General features: G+C 45.4%; 1 protein-coding gene across 1 annotated transcript in view; it reads left to right on the top strand.

Moving 5' to 3' along the window:
• Positions 1–16,752, top strand: part of LOC120017765 (disks large homolog 5-like) — a 127,194-nt gene that overhangs the window by 59,656 nt on the left and 50,786 nt on the right. Inside the window, exons 12-23 of the mRNA XM_038960738.1 lie at positions 275–407; positions 604–731; positions 842–1,017; positions 1,181–1,284; positions 7,152–7,244; positions 7,796–8,830; positions 9,350–9,470; positions 9,914–10,067; positions 10,579–10,715; positions 10,810–10,899; positions 11,593–11,761; positions 13,179–13,341. Of these exons, the coding sequence (XP_038816666.1) occupies positions 275–407; positions 604–731; positions 842–1,017; positions 1,181–1,284; positions 7,152–7,244; positions 7,796–8,830; positions 9,350–9,470; positions 9,914–10,067; positions 10,579–10,715; positions 10,810–10,899; positions 11,593–11,761; positions 13,179–13,341 (2,503 nt within the window). The remainder of the gene's footprint in view (positions 1–274; positions 408–603; positions 732–841; positions 1,018–1,180; positions 1,285–7,151; positions 7,245–7,795; positions 8,831–9,349; positions 9,471–9,913; positions 10,068–10,578; positions 10,716–10,809; positions 10,900–11,592; positions 11,762–13,178; positions 13,342–16,752) is intronic.

The following is a 16,752-nucleotide window of genomic DNA, read 5'->3' on the forward strand; positions in this document are numbered from 1 at the left end:
ACCAGAGAAGCAAATGTAGTTTGTTTAATAAAGAACCACCAGTCAGGTGGCCACAGACCGATCAAGAGGTAGGCTTAGATATTTAGGAAATGTGACATATTTTTTACATAGAAGGTAGCATAATGATTATAGATCTAGATTGCAGGAAAAAGCTTTTTCACGTGTTTGAAAAATGCTCAATTCTCCAACTTCCGGATGTTTCGAAACAACCCCCAGCCGTCCTCACATACTTCGTGATATCACATCCTGACCTGTGTCTTGTCACTGTGTTCAGAGAGAAGATGGAGAGCCAGCTGGACAAGGAGGGAAGGTTCTGTCAGCTGATGGCACACAGCTCCCATGACTCGGCTATCGACACAGACTCTCTGGAGTGGGAGACTGAGGTGGTGGAGTTTGAGAAGGACAGGGTCAGTCTCGAGACGTCAACTACTGTTATCGATTTAATTGAATTATTATTTCCCCATGCGTGGATGTATTGATGGCTCGATTGACTGATTTCATACTTTGATAAATTGATTTCCAAATCCTGGTAAATACATTGTCTCTGAACCGATGTATAGAAAACCAGTGTACAGTATATTAAACTTAGATGTTTTCCTGCAGGATGACATGGATTTGAAGGCACTTGGGTTTGACATAGCAGAAGGGGTAAATGATCCGTATTTACCAGGAGATTGTGGAATATTTGTGACAAGAGTTGACAGAGGAAGTATTGCAGATGGAAGGTTAAGGTAATTCTCAGATTTTTTAAAAACATTTCCATCTGTTACTTTTAACATCACTGAACACAACCTGTTCTTTCCTCATCTCCAATAACACGTTTTCACTTCGTGCTTTTCAGAGTGAACGATTGGCTGCTGAAGTTAAATGATGTGAATTTGACCAATAAGGACAGGAAGCAGGTGGTGAACGCGGTGCTTAATGGAGGCGGACTGATCAACATGGTGGTGCGCAGAAGGAAGTCTCTGGGAGGGAGGCTGGTCACCCCCATACACATCAACCTAATCGGACACAAAGGTACTAGCTTTTTTGACAAACTCTTTTTAGAGTTAACGTTGGTAATGCGTGTTCTGGCACCTTCCATATTGAACTCTGCCTTATGATGCATCCCTTTTAATAATGTTCCATCTAGTGGACATGGCTTTTATATCTTTGTCCTCTATCCTTCTCTCTAATCCAGACAGCGGTATAGGTCTGGAGAGTGGCGTGTTTGTGACGGCCCTGGTCCACGGGAGTCCTGCTACCAGGGAGGGATCTCTGACAGTCGGAGACAGACTTATCGCTGTGAGTCCTTCTCCTACACCTCTTTTCATCCTCCACCTCCTCCCACATCTACTCCTCCCACGTCTACTCCTCTTCTTCTCCGCCTCATTCTCCTCCTCCTGTTCTTCTCCTCCTGTTCTTCTTCTTATCCGTTATCTTCCAACCTCTCCCTCCTTTTCCTTCACCTGATTTCACCCCTGTTCCATGTATGTCTAGTTAGTATTAGTATTAGTACGTTAGTATTCGGCTAACCACGGTTTGTCATCATCAGCTGTTCCTTTAGCTCGAAAATCTATCGCCAGTTTTGTACAACGCGACTCAGACCAGAACATACCGGACCTATTTTTCTCTCCATATCCCTGGATTTCAACCGCAAGCTCTGGACATTTACACCTGGATTTCGCAGCTAGCTAGCTGCTGTCCATGTGACTATTGGTTTACGTCGATCCCGGAGCAAACATCAATTATTCCGGAGCTAGCCAGCTGAAGAGTTCCATCAGCCACTCCTGGGCTTCAATCACCTATCCGGACCCATTTTACTGCCAATGCGGAGCCCCACCGGGCCTTCACGACTGGACTACCGACGTTATCTGCCCGAGGGAGTTATCCAACTGTGGCCCGCTAATCGTTAGCTGTCTTTTCGGCTGCTATCTGAAAAAGTCTATCGGACAATTTTTCTTGAGTCACTATAACTATATCTATTTTGCCAATTGGATTGATCCTCTCTACCACACGGAACCCCACTAATCTACCGACGGAAACGCACGGGGTGGCTAAAAACAGACCTCCATCCTATGCTAGCTTGCTACCGATGGCCCGGCTAGCTGTCTGAATCGCCGTGACCCCAACCAACCTCTACTCACTGGACCCTTATGATCACTCGATTAAGCATGCCTCTCCTTAATGTCAATATGCCTTGTCCATTGCTGTTCTGGTTAGTGTTTATTGGCTTATTTCACTGTAGAGCCTCTAGCCCTGTTCACTATACCTTATCCAACCTTTCAGTTCCACCACCCACACATGCGATGACATCAACTGGTTTCAATGATGTTTCTAGAGACAATATCTCTCTCATCATCACTCAATACCTAGGTTTACCTCCACTGTATTCACATCCTACCATACCTTTGTCTTTACATTATACCGTGAAGCTATTTTATCGCCCCCCAGAAACCTCCTTTTACTCTCTGTTCCAGACGTTCAATTCTCATAGCTTTTAGCCGTACCCTTATCCTACTCCTCCTCTGTTCCTCTGGTGATGTAGAGGTGAATCCAGGCCCTGCAGTGCCTAGCTCCACTCCTATTCCCCAGGCGCTCTCTTTTGATGACTTCTGTAACCGTAATAGCCTTGGTTTCATGCATGTTAACATTAGAAGCCTCCTCCCTAAGTTTGTTTTGTTCACTGCTTTAGCACACTCTGCCAACCCGGATGTTCTAGCCGTGTCTGAATCCTGGCTTAGGAAGACCACCAAAAATTCTGAAATCTCCATCCCTAACTACAACATTTCCAGACAAGATAGAACAGCCAAAGGGGCTGTTGGGGCCGGTGTTGCAATCTACTGCAAAGATAGCCTGCAGAGTTCTGTCTTACTCTCCAGGTCTGTACCCAAACAATTTGAACTTTTACTTTTAACAGTCCACCTCTCTAAAAGAAAGTCTATCACCGTTGCCGCCTGCTATAGACCACCCTCTGGCCCCAGCTGTGCTCTGGACACCATATGTGAACTGCTAGGCGACCTAAACTGGAAGATGCTTAACACCCCAGCCATCCTACAATCTAAGCTTGATGCCCTCAATCTCACACAAATTATCTACCAGGTACCACCCCAAAGCCGTAAACACGGGCACCCTCATAGATATCATCCTAACCAACTTGCCCTCTAAATACACCTCTGCTGTTTTCAACCAAGATCTCAGCGATCACTGCCTCATTGCCTGCATCCGTAACGGGTCTGCGGTCAAACGACCACCCCTCATCACTGTCAAACGCTCCCTGAAACACTTCAGCGAGCAGGCCTTTTTCGCCGGGGTATCCTGGAAGGATATTGATCTCATCCCGTCAGTAGAGGATGCCTGGTTATTTGTTTAAAATGCTTTCCTCACCATCTTAAATAAGCATGCCCCATTCAAGAAATGTAGAACCAGGAACAGATATAGCCCTTGGTTCTCTACAGACCTGACTGCCCTTAACCAACACAAAAACATCCTATGGCGTTCTGCATTAGCATCGAACAGCCCCCGTGATATGCAACTTTTCAGGGAAGCTAGAAACCAATATACACAGGCAGTTAGAAATTTGCTTCCTGCAACACAAACTCAAAAAAGTTCTGGGACACTGTAAAGTCAATGGAGAATAAGAACACCTCCTCCCAGCTGCCCACTGCACTGAGGATAGGAAACACTGTCACCACCGATAAATCCACTATAATTGAGAATTTCAATAAGCATTTTTCTACGGCTGGCCATGCTTTCCACCTGGCTACCTCTACCCCGGTCAACAGCACTGCACCCCCCACAGCTACTCGCCCAAGCCCTTCCCATTTCTCCTTCTCCCAAATCCAGTCAGCTGATGTTCTGAAAGAGCGGCAAAATCTGGACCCCTACAAATCAGCTGGGCTAGATAATCTGGACCCTTTCTTTCTAAAATTATCTGCTGAAATTGTTGCCACCCCTATTACTAGCCTGTTCAACCTCTTTCGTGTCGTCTGAGATTCCCAAAGATTGGAAAGCAGCTGCGGTTATCCCCCTCTTCAAAGGGGGGGACACTCTTGACCCAAACTGCTACAGACCTATATCTATCCTACCCTGCCTTTCTAAGGTCTTCGAAAGCCAAGTCAACAAACAGATTACCGACCATTTTGAATCCCACCATACCTTCTCCGCTATGCAATCTGGTTTCAGAGCTGGTCATGGGTGCACCTCAGCCACGCTCAAGGTCCTAAACGATATCTTAACCGCCATCGATAGGAAACAATACTGTGCAGCCGTATTCATTGACCTGGCCAAGGCTTTCGACTCTGTCAATCACCACATCCTCATCGGCAGACTCAATAGCCTTGGTTTCTCAAATGATTGCATCTCCTGGTTCACCAACTACTTCTCTGATAGAGTTCAGTGTGTCAAATCAGAGGGTCTGTTGTCCGGGCCTCTGGCAGTCTCTGGGGTTGCCACAGGGTTCAATTCTTGGACCGACTCTCTTCTCTGTATACATCAATGATGTCGCTCTTGCTGCTGGTGAGTCTCTGATCCACCTCTACGCAGACAACACCATTCTGTATACTTCTGGCCCTTCTTTGGACACTGTGTTAACAACCCACCAGGCGAGCTTCAATGCCATACAACTCTCCTTCTGTGGCCTCCAATTGCTCTTAAATACAAGTAAAACTAAATGCATGCTCTTCAACCGATCGCTTTCTGCACCTGCCTGCCTGTCCAACATCACTACTCTGGACGGCTCTGACTTAGAATATGTGGACAACTACAAATACCTAGGTGTCTGGTTAGACTGTAAACTCTCCTTCCAGACTCACATCAAACATCTCCAATCCAAAGTTAAATCTAGAATTGGCTTCCTATTCCGCAACAAAGCATCCTTCACTCATGCTGCCAAACATACCCTTGTAAAACTGACCAGCCTACCAATCCTCAACTTCGGTGATGTCATTTACAAAATAGCCTCCAATACCCTACTCAATAAATTGGATGCAGTCTATCACAGTGCCATCCGTTTTGTCACCAAAGCCCCATATACTACCCACCACTGCGACCTGTACACTCTCGTTGGCTGGCCCTCGCTTCATACTCGTCGCCAAACCCACTGGCTCCAGGTCATCTACAAGACCCTGCTAGGTAAAGTCCCCCCTTATCTCAGCTCGCTGATCACCATAGCAGCACCCACCTGTAGCACGCGCTCTAGCAGGTATATCTCTCTGGTCACCCCCAAAACCAATTCTTCCTTTGGCCGCCTCTCCTTCCAGTTCTCTGCTGCCAATGACTGGAACGAACTACAAAAATCTCTGAAACCGGAAACACTTATCTCCCTCACTAGCTTTAAGCACCAGCTGTCAGAGCAGCTCACAGATTACTGCACCTGTACATAGCCCATCTATAATTTAGCCCAAACAACTACCTCTTTCCCTACTGTATTTATTTATTTTGCTCCTTTGCACCCCATTATTTCTATCTCTACTTTGCACATTTTCCACTGCAAATCAACCATTCCAGTGTTTTACTTGCTATATTGTATTTACTTCGCCACCATGGCCTTTTTTGCCTTTACCTCCCTTATCTCACCTCATTTGCTCACATTGTATATTGACTTATTTTTCTACTGTATTATTGACTGTATGTTTGTTTTACTCCATGTGTAACTCTGTGTTGTTGTATGTGTCAAACTGCTTTGCTTTATCTTGGCCAGGTCGCAATTGTAAATGAGAACTTGTTCTCAACTTGCCTACCTGGTGAAATAAAATAAATGTCTCTAGTGACTTAGTGACAGACAGAATCATAGCCAGTCATCACTCTACCTAGCAGAATGACCTGCTCTCTAATCATGATCCACCAACTGCAGCAGAAAGCATAATCCGCCAGATCCTGACGGTGAAGTTCTGCTGCTTAATAAAGCTACTGGGCTTAGATGTCTCCCCACTCACCTCTAATGGCAGACCAGGGCTGTGTCGCAGTAGTGCACCCTATTACTCCCTACATGCAGCACTGTTTTTAACCAGAGCACATTAGGCCAAGGTCAAAAGTAATGCACTATATAGGGCTTAGGGTGCCATTTGGGATACACCCAGTTGATACCCTCACCTTCAATAGTAAAGTCAGGCTAGCTGATATGGGAGATGACCGCTCAGTGTTAGTGATTAGCGACCGTTGGATCAGATGCCTGCAGATGTCAATCATGGTTGTGTATCGTCTTATAAGATGTGCTTGTAGTTGTTAATGAATGTAGTAGCAGGTTATATTTCGCATATACGGTAGATGTTTAATGATGATAGTAGGGAAAGGACTTGAACGCGCTGACCCTAGAGCGACATGCAGTCAGTGCACAATCTGCATATACTAATGCTCATTACTCCAATGTCTCAGACTAAGCTGTCAGCCCCACAGATGGAATAAACTGCTTCAAACAGTACAGTGTTAAATATTCACTAGTCTGACCTCTTTTTAGAGAAGACTCAGGCTTGCATTTATTACCAAATGTCCTCTTCTCCCTTCCTGCGCCCCTCTCCCCTCAAGTATTTTTTAGAATTCGCCTCAGTCCTATTGTCATTGAAATGTGGGAACTACATTTCTGATGGAAGAGCCGCTGGACCGCATTTCTGATGGAAGAGCCGCTGGACCGCATTTCTGATGGAAGAGCCGCTGGACCGCATTTCTGATGGAAGAGCCGCTGGACCGCATTTCTGATGGAAGAGCCGCTGGACCGCATTTCTGATGGAAGAGCCGCTGGACCGCATTTCTGATGGAAGAGCCGCTGGACCGCATTTCTGATGGAAGAGCCGCTGGACCGCCTTTCTGATGGAAGAGCCGCTGGACCGCCTTTCTGATGGAAGAGCCGCTGGACCGCCTTTCTGATGGAAGAGCCGCTGGACCGCCTTTCTGATGGAAGAGCCGCTGGACCGCCTTTCTGATGGAAGAGCCGCTGGACCGCCTTTCTGATGGAAGAGCCGCTGGACCGCCTTTCTGATGGAAGAGCCGCTGCAGCAGGAAGGAAGGCAGACTCCAGTCTCTAGCACTGTTCTTCGGGGGCAGAGAATATCTTAGGGTTAGGTTCATTCTCAACCTAGCTTGAAAGCAAGACAACCTAGCAGAATGTGTGTTTGTGTCTGAGAAAGGTGTAGTTTGAGTAGTGTGTTTCTGAGCGTGTCCTCTGTTGTCCCCAGATCAACGGCATCGCTCTGGACAACAAGTCGGTGACGGAGTGTGAGACTCTGCTGAGGAACTGTAGGGACTCTCTAAGCCTCTCTCTCATGAAGGTGAATCTAAACTAGCCCCTTGTACTAAGCTCCTTCAATACGCACTGGCTTAAAGTTCTCCTCCAGCCAATGTGGTGCCACATAACATTCTCATTTAGGATAGAGCTTTGACTTGAAGGTGAATCTAAACTTCACTGCAAACTGGCCTCAAATTAGCCTTGCATTTTAGTTCTCCTTGAGTCTGAAACAACCTTATTTGATGCTATAGAGGGCACTCGTTTTCGGACGATGATTTGAATTTCTCAATAACAAACACTTTAGATACTAATGCACTGCACAGGAGGTTGGTGGCACCTTCATTGGGGAGGACAGGCTCGTGGTAATGCCTGGAGTGGAATCATAGGAATGGTATCAAACACATTGTTTATTGCCATTCCATTTGCTCCGTTCCAGCCGTTATTATGAGCTGTCCTCCCCTCAGCAGCCTCCACTGCTACGCTGCAGTGGCTAGATTTCAGGATAGTGTAATACTTTTTGGGGGGGGAAAAGTAAATGTGTTCACTATTCCTAACACACCTCTTTCTCTGTCCTCTATCCTCTTATGTCCCCAGTTCTTCCCTCACAGTTGGTCGGGCCAGAGCATCTTCGAGAGCCTGCGGGAGTCATCGTCCAACGGCCGTCTCTCCGAGGTACTCTCCAGGAATAGCCTCAAACACAAGAGCTCCACACAGACAGACATCTTCTGCCCCGACACAGGAGGGGGGGGTAGTAACGTCAACATCCCTGGAGAGAGGAGGAAGGGCGGGGCAGGTGAACCTGAGGAGGGGATGGGGGTGTACGGGGACATCAGGAAGCCCTTTTCCATGGGGTCTCTCCACTCAACCAGCCTTCGGCCGTCCTCTGACCTCGGTCTGGGTCCCCCGGGCCGCTACGGCCCCAGCGCCTTCCAGGAGTGCTGCTCTGGGTCCCCCTACGCCAAGGCACCCCCACCCCCCATCACCTATGACCCCTCTAACCCTGCTGACTGCATCACCATGGAGACCACCCTGGAGAGGAAGCAAAGTGGCGGCACCTGGCCTAAGGTGATCGTAGGTGGGATGTCCGTCGCCGTGGATACGACCACAGCGACGACTCCGACCCAACTGTCCATCTTCAAGTCGCCCAAACAGAGGAAGTCCATCTTCAACCCGGATGCCTTCAAACCACGGCCTGAGACGGCGCCCCAGTCTTCCAAGATGGAGTACCTGTCGCCCAGTCAACTGGTGGCCCACTCCCCGCAGCCCTCCAAGACGGAGTCTCTCTCCTCCTCCTCTACGGCCACACCTCCGACTCCACCCACCCGCAACGATTCGTTCAAACACAAACAGCAGAGCAGCTCTGCCTCCGACTGCACGCTTACCTCCGACGGTGGCAAAGGGGAGGCTGTTTCCATAGTTATGGGGGAGAGCAGTGGGGAACGAGAGAGGGACAGGAATGGGAACCACTACTTCCTGGACGGGAAGGTCCTGACACAGAGGAAGTCATGTGACGAGGACATTGGTCGAACCAGGGGTAGGGAGCCTGAGGTAAAGAGGCTCCGCCCTAAATCTGCCCCAGCGCTCAGACGTAGGATGACCCCCCAGTCCATCACCCTGCCCTCCTTTCAGGTCAGTTTGTTATTAATGTGATGCTATCTATAGTGCTTTTCACGAGGGCCGGTCACAATAGTCTACCCTAAAGGCTGCCTCTCCTCCATCTACAGTGACGTTAAAGAACTGAACAGGTGAAGGCATCCTCTTATGTTGCGTGCACCTTCCAAGACTATGTTTAACATCAACTATGATCAAGTAGAGGAGAGGATGCCACTTCTATAGGAGAGTATGCCACTTAAGACTATAGAGATGCGTCTTATGTCTCAAAACACAAAGAGAGAAACTGCTTGATACCTCTGCACAGAGTTCCAGGCAATAAGCAGACCATGTCTCACAGTGCTGAGCCGGGGGGTGTGGTCCCATCCCAACACTCTCAAACGGCTCCTTTAGTCTCCTCCTCTTCCTGATTCTGCTCCTGGTCATTGAACTGTGATTGTCATCCCAACACTCTGAAATGGGTCCTTCTCCTTATTCTCCTGCTGTTTCTGTTTATCATCATTAAACTAATTGATTTCTGTATCTGTCAATCACAAGAGCTACTCCAATGATGATCACTCTCCAGAGCCCAGAGAGATGCTTCGCTCCTCCCCCAACCGCTCCCACAGACAGAGTGTGGGCTTCGGCACCACAGTCTACAACGGTACCTTGCCTGCAAGTGAGTCTCTCACACACAAACACACACACACACACACACGCATCAAAAAGAAAAGGGGATACCTAGTCAGTTGTACAATTGAATGCATTCAACTGAAATGCGTCTTCTGCATTTAACCCAACCCCTCAATCAGAGAGGTGCAGGGGGCTGCCTTAATCAACATCCATGTCCTCAGGGCCCGGGGAGCAGTTGTTTTTGGGGGTCAACTGCCTTGCTCAAGAGCAGAATGGCAGATTTTTCCACCTTGTCCGCTTAGAAATTGGAACCAGCGAATTACTGGCCCAACGCTCTTAACCGTTCCTCCCATCTAACCAGTGTGTTCCTTCCATCTAACCAGTGTGTTCCTTCCATCTAACCAGTGTGTTCCTCCCATCTAACCAGTGTGTTCCCCCCATCTAACCAGTGTGGTTATGTTCTCAAACCAGTGTGTGTTGTGTTGTCAGATTCGGCCCATTGTGGCCTGGCCCCGTGTCCAGCAGTGACTGCTGTGATGAGGAACCCAGTATACACAGTCCGCAGCCACAGAGTCCACACCAACAACTGTCCCTCTGTCTCCTCCCAGATCTGCCAACACCAGCACAACAACCAACACCACAGGTAACTACCCCAGACAGAATAACTGCCCCGAAAACCAAGATGCCCAGTCATTCTTAACGGGGGCAAATGACTGTTTCGTCTAAATTACAGTATAGTGGCTTAAAAATATGATGCCATTGCTAAAGTAGGCAAATAATTAGTAGGAAACAACTTGGTCATCATTATAATGTAGTCAAATTTACTTTACACAGATGGCAAGGTTGCTATTAGTAAGGAAAGTTTGTTAAAAATACCTAGCAATGCTAATGTTAGCTAGGTAAAATGCTCTCCCCTCAATCTTAGCTAGCTAGCTAACGTTGAACAACATGTGAAGTCTGTGACGACATTACAGTGATGACCAAAGGTTTTCCTACTAATTAGTTGCCTTCTTTTGAAATGTCGTCCTGTTTGAGAATGCATTGAGTAGCACGTTCAGTCGTGCACCAGTCCTCAAGATGCATTTTATAACTATGGCGTGCGTAAATGACGCTAAGTGCAACCCATGAATTATGTGTGTGTGTGTGTGTGTCAGTCCGCAGCACCAGGGCCGTCTGAGCCTAGACCTGAGCCAGAAGCGTCCAGCAGCAGACTACTCATCGTCCTCGTCACGCAGCAGCAGCACCTCCCATGGTACCAACTCACTACCCTCCAGCGCTCGCCTGGGCCTTGGTCAGTCAGTCACCCACGCACGCACGCCACACACACAATACTCATATTATACAGTACACACACACACTGATGGACTTTTCCTCTATTCCATCAGGTTGGTCCAGTAACGTCCAGTACCGGACAGAGAGGATAAAGATCCCCTCCACTCCCCGCTACCCACGGTCCATGCTGGGCTCTGACAGAGGTACATACATCGATAGAGCAATGAATGAATGAACGGATTAATTTATGCATGGATGGATAATTGAACAAAGAAATGGGTGGGTGGTTGGTTGGGAAAATGAATGAATTAACAAATGGCTGGATGAATGAATGTATTAACTTTTAAGATTCCTGTTCCCTGAATACTGGGCATCTCTACCAATATTTTCTGACGCTGGACCCAATGGGCCTTTAGAGCACTGATTTTACACTCAACTAAATAACTTATTCCAAGTCAAACAGCTGACTACGCTCATGTATTCTCGGAGGAGAATGTGACAGCCCTGTTAACAGCTCATTTAAAGGTGCTGTAATTTACTGCTGAAAGAGGTGGGACGAAAACAGTCATAACACTAAACTCAGGGAAACACTTGGTTAATCGTATAGATTTTCGGTCCCGCGAAGTTAAGCTGGGGGTCAACATGCTTGTGTCTGGTATTTCCAACCTGATAACCCCTCTGAGAAATGATACTGGAACTATGGACCAATTCTCTCCCTGTCGTCCTACTACCATGTTTTAACTGTTGTGAGTATTTTAATTGTTTTTACTATGGTTGTAAGAATGACAAACACATTTTCCTTTTGGGATTGATTAAGTACATTCTCATCTCATTTTAAGTTTCTTCCCCTCTTCTCCCCCCTCTCCCTTCCTCTCTCCCCGGCCCCTCGCCTCCAGGCTCCCTGTCCCATTCAGAGTGCAGCAGCCCCAGCCTCATTACTCCACCCCACTCACCTCTCAACCTGGAGACTTCCTCCTTTGCCAGCAGCCAATCACAGAGCTCTATCTCCACCCTGCCCAGAATCTCTGTCAGCCCTGTGACAGTAGGAGAGCGGAGTAAAGACCGGTAGGAAGGAAAAGAGGAGACAAGGGGGGGAGGGAAATGATTTTGAAAAGGGCAGGAAGGTGTAAAACCATGTCTGTAGTACCTCCCGCCACCAGCAGTTCTATGTATTGACTCTGTTCCAGTACTAGAACACATGATTCAATTGGTCAAATTATCACCAAGTCCTTTATTAGTTGAATCAGATGTGCATGTACTGGAATAGGCTGAGGGTACTCGAGGAGAGGTTTGGCAAACACTGGTCTAGAATAATACAAATAGGAAGTGTGTGATGCATTGTTTATAGATCAGTTATAATGCTGTTGGTAAATGCAGTATGTTGCTGTCATTTCTCTTTGTAGCCTGGTCCCAGATCTGTTTGTGCTTTAGCCAACTCCCCTGACTATGCCAGTGGAATGACGATGTTAGAAGGATTTGCTAAAGCACACACAGAAGGAACCAGGTTAGTATTCTTGTGTATTTTTCTGTTTTTCTTCTCACAGCAGAACTGTTTGGCCTCTGCATATTTTCTCTTTTTCACCACCTTGCTGTCTTTCTTCCTCTGCCCTGTCTGCTTTTCTCTCCTCCCTCGTTTCTTCTCTTCTATCTGCCATGTGTGTAAATGTCTCCAGGTCTCTGTACCGTAACAGGTCTTTTCTGAGGATCCCTCTGGCTGCTAGGCCGAGGTTCTCCTCTCTCAGGAGCCTCAGGTTCGTTGGATCCACCTCAGACACAGATGATCTTACTTTTAACATGCTTGAGATAAAGAGGCCTGTCCAGAAACAACCCCTACCCTGAGGCCTTGTAACTAGGAGAGAGCCCATCGAGATTTGGTCTAGACACCTAGGATGTATAAAGCATGTGTTGTGTGGTATTTCTCAACCCGAACAGCAGTTAGGCCTAAATCCCACCTTCCAGTCAAACAGGTCTGTGCATGCGAGGTTTTCAAAGATCCAGAAAACCTGCTCAACTATTCCTCTTGATCCAGATTTGATAGATTGATGTGTGCTGTCTCTCAATTGTGTTTGTATGATTGGACTTGTTTGAAATTACGTGGCCCCTTGTTTCATGTGTAAAGTCATTCTCACTGAAGCTGCATGCTACTGAAGGTCCGTGCCCTTTTGCAGATGGCATGGCATTCTGTGTGTGTTTGGGTCCAATCCTAGTCGCGATGCTGAGTGTGAAGCTACCTCTGAGTAAACCTCACCACCTTTTGCTTGTCTTCATCTTTTAGCACACTGTTTGTCCCTTTTATTTCTGGCTGTTGGTCCTTCCTGTGATATATAATATGGCTTTATGTATGAACTATGCCTATGTATTGTGAAAATCAACATGTGCGTTTCATAGCACCCTAGTCCCTATGTAGTGCACTACTTTTGTCCAGACCCTTATCGGAGAGTTGACATGTAGCCCTGATGTTTATTCTCATCCCTCCCATCAGGCCGTACCTGGAGGAACCTCGGAATGTGATCGTTCACAAAGGGGCGGAGCCTCTGGGCATCTCTATCGTCGGTGGCGAGAACGGCGGCATCTTCGTCTCCAAGGTGACGGGAGGCAGCATCGCCCACCAGGCCGGCCTGGAGTACGGCGACCAGCTCCTCGAGGTAACTTCCTGTTTCATTTCTTCCTGACAGGGTTAAGGATCAAATCCATTTCAGCTCAGGAGGAAATTGTCAATGTGATTCTGTGATGAAGTTTATTCCAATTAATGGAATAAAACATTATAGTCATTTACAGCACCAGTCAAACGTTTGTACACACCTACTAATTCAAGGGTTTTTCTGTATTTTTACTATTTTCTACATTGTCGAACAATTGTGAAGACATCAAAACTATGAAATAACACATATGGAATCATATAGTAACCCAATAAGTGTTACACAAATAAAAATATATTTGAGATTCTTCAAAGTAGCCATCCTTTGCCTTGATGACAGCTTTGCACACTCTTGGCATTTTCTCAACCAGCTTCACCAGGAATGCTTTTCCTACAGTCATGAAGGAGTTCCCACATGTGCTGAGTACTTGTTGGCTGTTTTTCCTTCACTCTGCAGTCCAACTCATCCCAAACCGTCTCAATTAGGTTGAGGTCGGGTGATTCAGCACTCTAATTCTTGGTCAAATAGCCCTTATACAGCCTGGATGTGTGTTGGGTCATTGTCCTGTTGAAAAACAAATGGGATGGCGTATCGCTGCAAAATGCTGTGGTAGCCATGCTGGTTAAGTGTGCCTTGAATTCTTAATAAATCACTGACAGTGTCACCAGAAAAGCACCATCACACCTCCTCCTCCATGCTTCACGGTGGGAACCACACATGCGGAGATCATCCGTTCACCTACTCTGCTTCTCACAAAGACATGGCGGTTGGAACCAAAAATTTGGAATTTGGACTCACAAGACCAAAGGACAGATTTCCACCGGTCTAATGTCCATTGCTCGTGTTTCTTGGCCCAAGCAAGTCTCTTCTTCGTGGTGGTTTCTTTGCAGCAATTCGACCATGAAGGCCTGATTCACGCAGTCTCCTCTGAACAGTTGATGTTGATGTGTCTGTTACTTGAACTCTGAAGCATTTATTTGGGCTGTAATTCCTGAGGCTGGTAACGCGAATGAACTTATCCTCTGCAGCAGAGGTAACTCTGGGTCTTCCTTGTCTGTGGCGGTACTTATGAGAGCCAGTTTCATCGTAGAGCTTGATGTTTTTTGTGACTGCACTTGAAGAAACTTTCAAAGTTCTTGACATTTTCCGGATTGACTGACCACGTCTTAAAGTAATGATGGACTGTCGTTTCTCTTTGCTTATTTGAGCTGTTCTTGCCATAATATGGACTTGGTATTTTATCAAATAGGGCTATCTTCTGTATACCACCCTTACCTTGTCACAACATAACTGATTGGCTCAAACGCATTAAGAAGGAAAGAAATTCCACAAATGAACTTTAAACATGGCACACCTCCTTATTTGAAATGCATTCCAGGTGACTACCTCATGAAGCTGGTTGAGAGAATGCCAAGAGTGTGTAAAGCTGTCATCAAAGCAAAGGGTGGCTACTTTGAAGAATCTCAAATATAAAATCTATTTTGATTTAACACTTTTTTTTGGTTACTACATGATTCCATGTGTGTTATTTCATAGTTTTGATGTCTTCACTATTATTCTGCAATGTAGAAAATAGTAAAAAATAAAGCAAAACCCTTTAATGAGTAGGTGTCCAAACTTACGACTGGTACTGAAGCAGACGCTCTTATCCAGAATGATTTAGTCACACATTAATACCTGAAACTTTTTGAGGCTATTTGATCCTTTCAGTCTGGAAAAACCCCAGGGCTTGATGGCATACCGGTAGAGGTATATCAAGTATTTTTTGATATACTAAGAGCTCCATTGTTAGATTGTTTTAACTACTCCTATAAAATGCTAGTCTCAGGTACTCAGCAGGAAGGTCTGATTTCTCTATTATTAAAACAAGACCCAGATGGCAAATATAAAGACCCAGTCTAGCTAAAAAAAACTGGAGGCCCCTTACACGTCAATGTTGTGATGCAAAAATACTAGCAAAATGCATAGCACTCAGAATTTAAAAGGGTTTTTATCAGGTATTGTTCATCCTGATCAGACAGGGTTTTTACATGGACGATACATTGGAGATAATATACGACAACTACTAGAAATAATAGAACATCATGAAACATACAAGAAGCAAGGAATGGTATTTATAGCGGATTTTGAAAAGGCATTTGATAAAGTAAGACTGGCTTTAATTTATAAATGCATGGATTTTTGCAATTTCGGTAATTCTCTTATAAAATGGGTAAAAATAATGTATATCAACCCCAGGTGTAAAATAGTAATTAACGGGCTACTTCTCAGAGTTTTGAATTGTCAAGAGGAGTTAAACAAGGGTGTCCGCTGTCACCATATCTATTCGTTATGGCCATCGAAATGCTAGCTATTAAAATCCGATCCATTAACAACATTAAAGGATTAGAAATCCAAGGCTTAAAAACAAAGGTGTCCATGTATGCCGCCGACTCAAGTTTTATATTAAGTCCGCAAGCTAGATCCTGCAATGTCTCATTGAATATCTAGAAAGGTTTTAGTCCAGAGAGTACAGAAATGTTAATTATGATAAGTGTACAATATTACGTATTGGATCCTCAAAAAATACGTTTACATTACCCTGCAGTTTACCTATAAAATGGGCTGATGGTGAAGTAGACAAACTCGGTATTCATATCACAAATTATATAAATAAGCTCTCCACAATGAATTTCAATAGAAAACTTGTAAAAATAGATAAGATCCTGCAACCATGGAGAGGTAAATACCTGTCTATTTATGGAAAAAATTGCCCTGATTAACTCCTTAGTCATATCTCAGTTTACGCACTTACATATGGACCTGCCTACTCCTGATTCATTTTTCAAATCATATGAGCAAAAAACATTTAGCTTTATCTGGGATGCTAAACCAGACAAAATAAAATGTGCCTATCTATATAACAAATATGAATTGGGTGGGTTGAGATTATTACATATATAAGCACTAAACATCTCTCTAAAAGCTTCACTCATTCAAAAGTTTTATTTGAACATTGAATGGTTATCAAGTAGATTACTAAGAAACGCTTATCCATTGTTTAAAAATTGCCTTTTTGCCTTTGTGCAGATTGCCATGTCTCATTTTCGATTAATTGAAAATGATTATTTTTTCCAAACAAATATTGCAGAGCTGGCTACAATTTCAATTTCATCACCCTGAAAAGATAGAACAAATATTATGGCTGAACTCAAATGTGCTGGTTGATAAAATATCTTTATTTATGGGAAAGATGTTTGAAAAGGGTATTTTGTTCTTAAATGATATTGGAATGGGAGAATTATGTCCTTCATGGAGTTATCAGAATTGTACAGAAAGGTCTGCTCAATCCAAGAGTACAACCAATTGATTACAGCATTACCCCAAAAATGGAGGAGGCAGGTGGCAGCGGGAGGAGGTAGGGAACTGGTCTGTCGG

The sequence above is a fragment of the Salvelinus namaycush genome, chromosome 22, assembly GCF_016432855.1.
Source record: "Salvelinus namaycush isolate Seneca chromosome 22, SaNama_1.0, whole genome shotgun sequence".
NCBI classification, from domain to species: domain Eukaryota; kingdom Metazoa; phylum Chordata; class Actinopteri; order Salmoniformes; family Salmonidae; genus Salvelinus; species Salvelinus namaycush.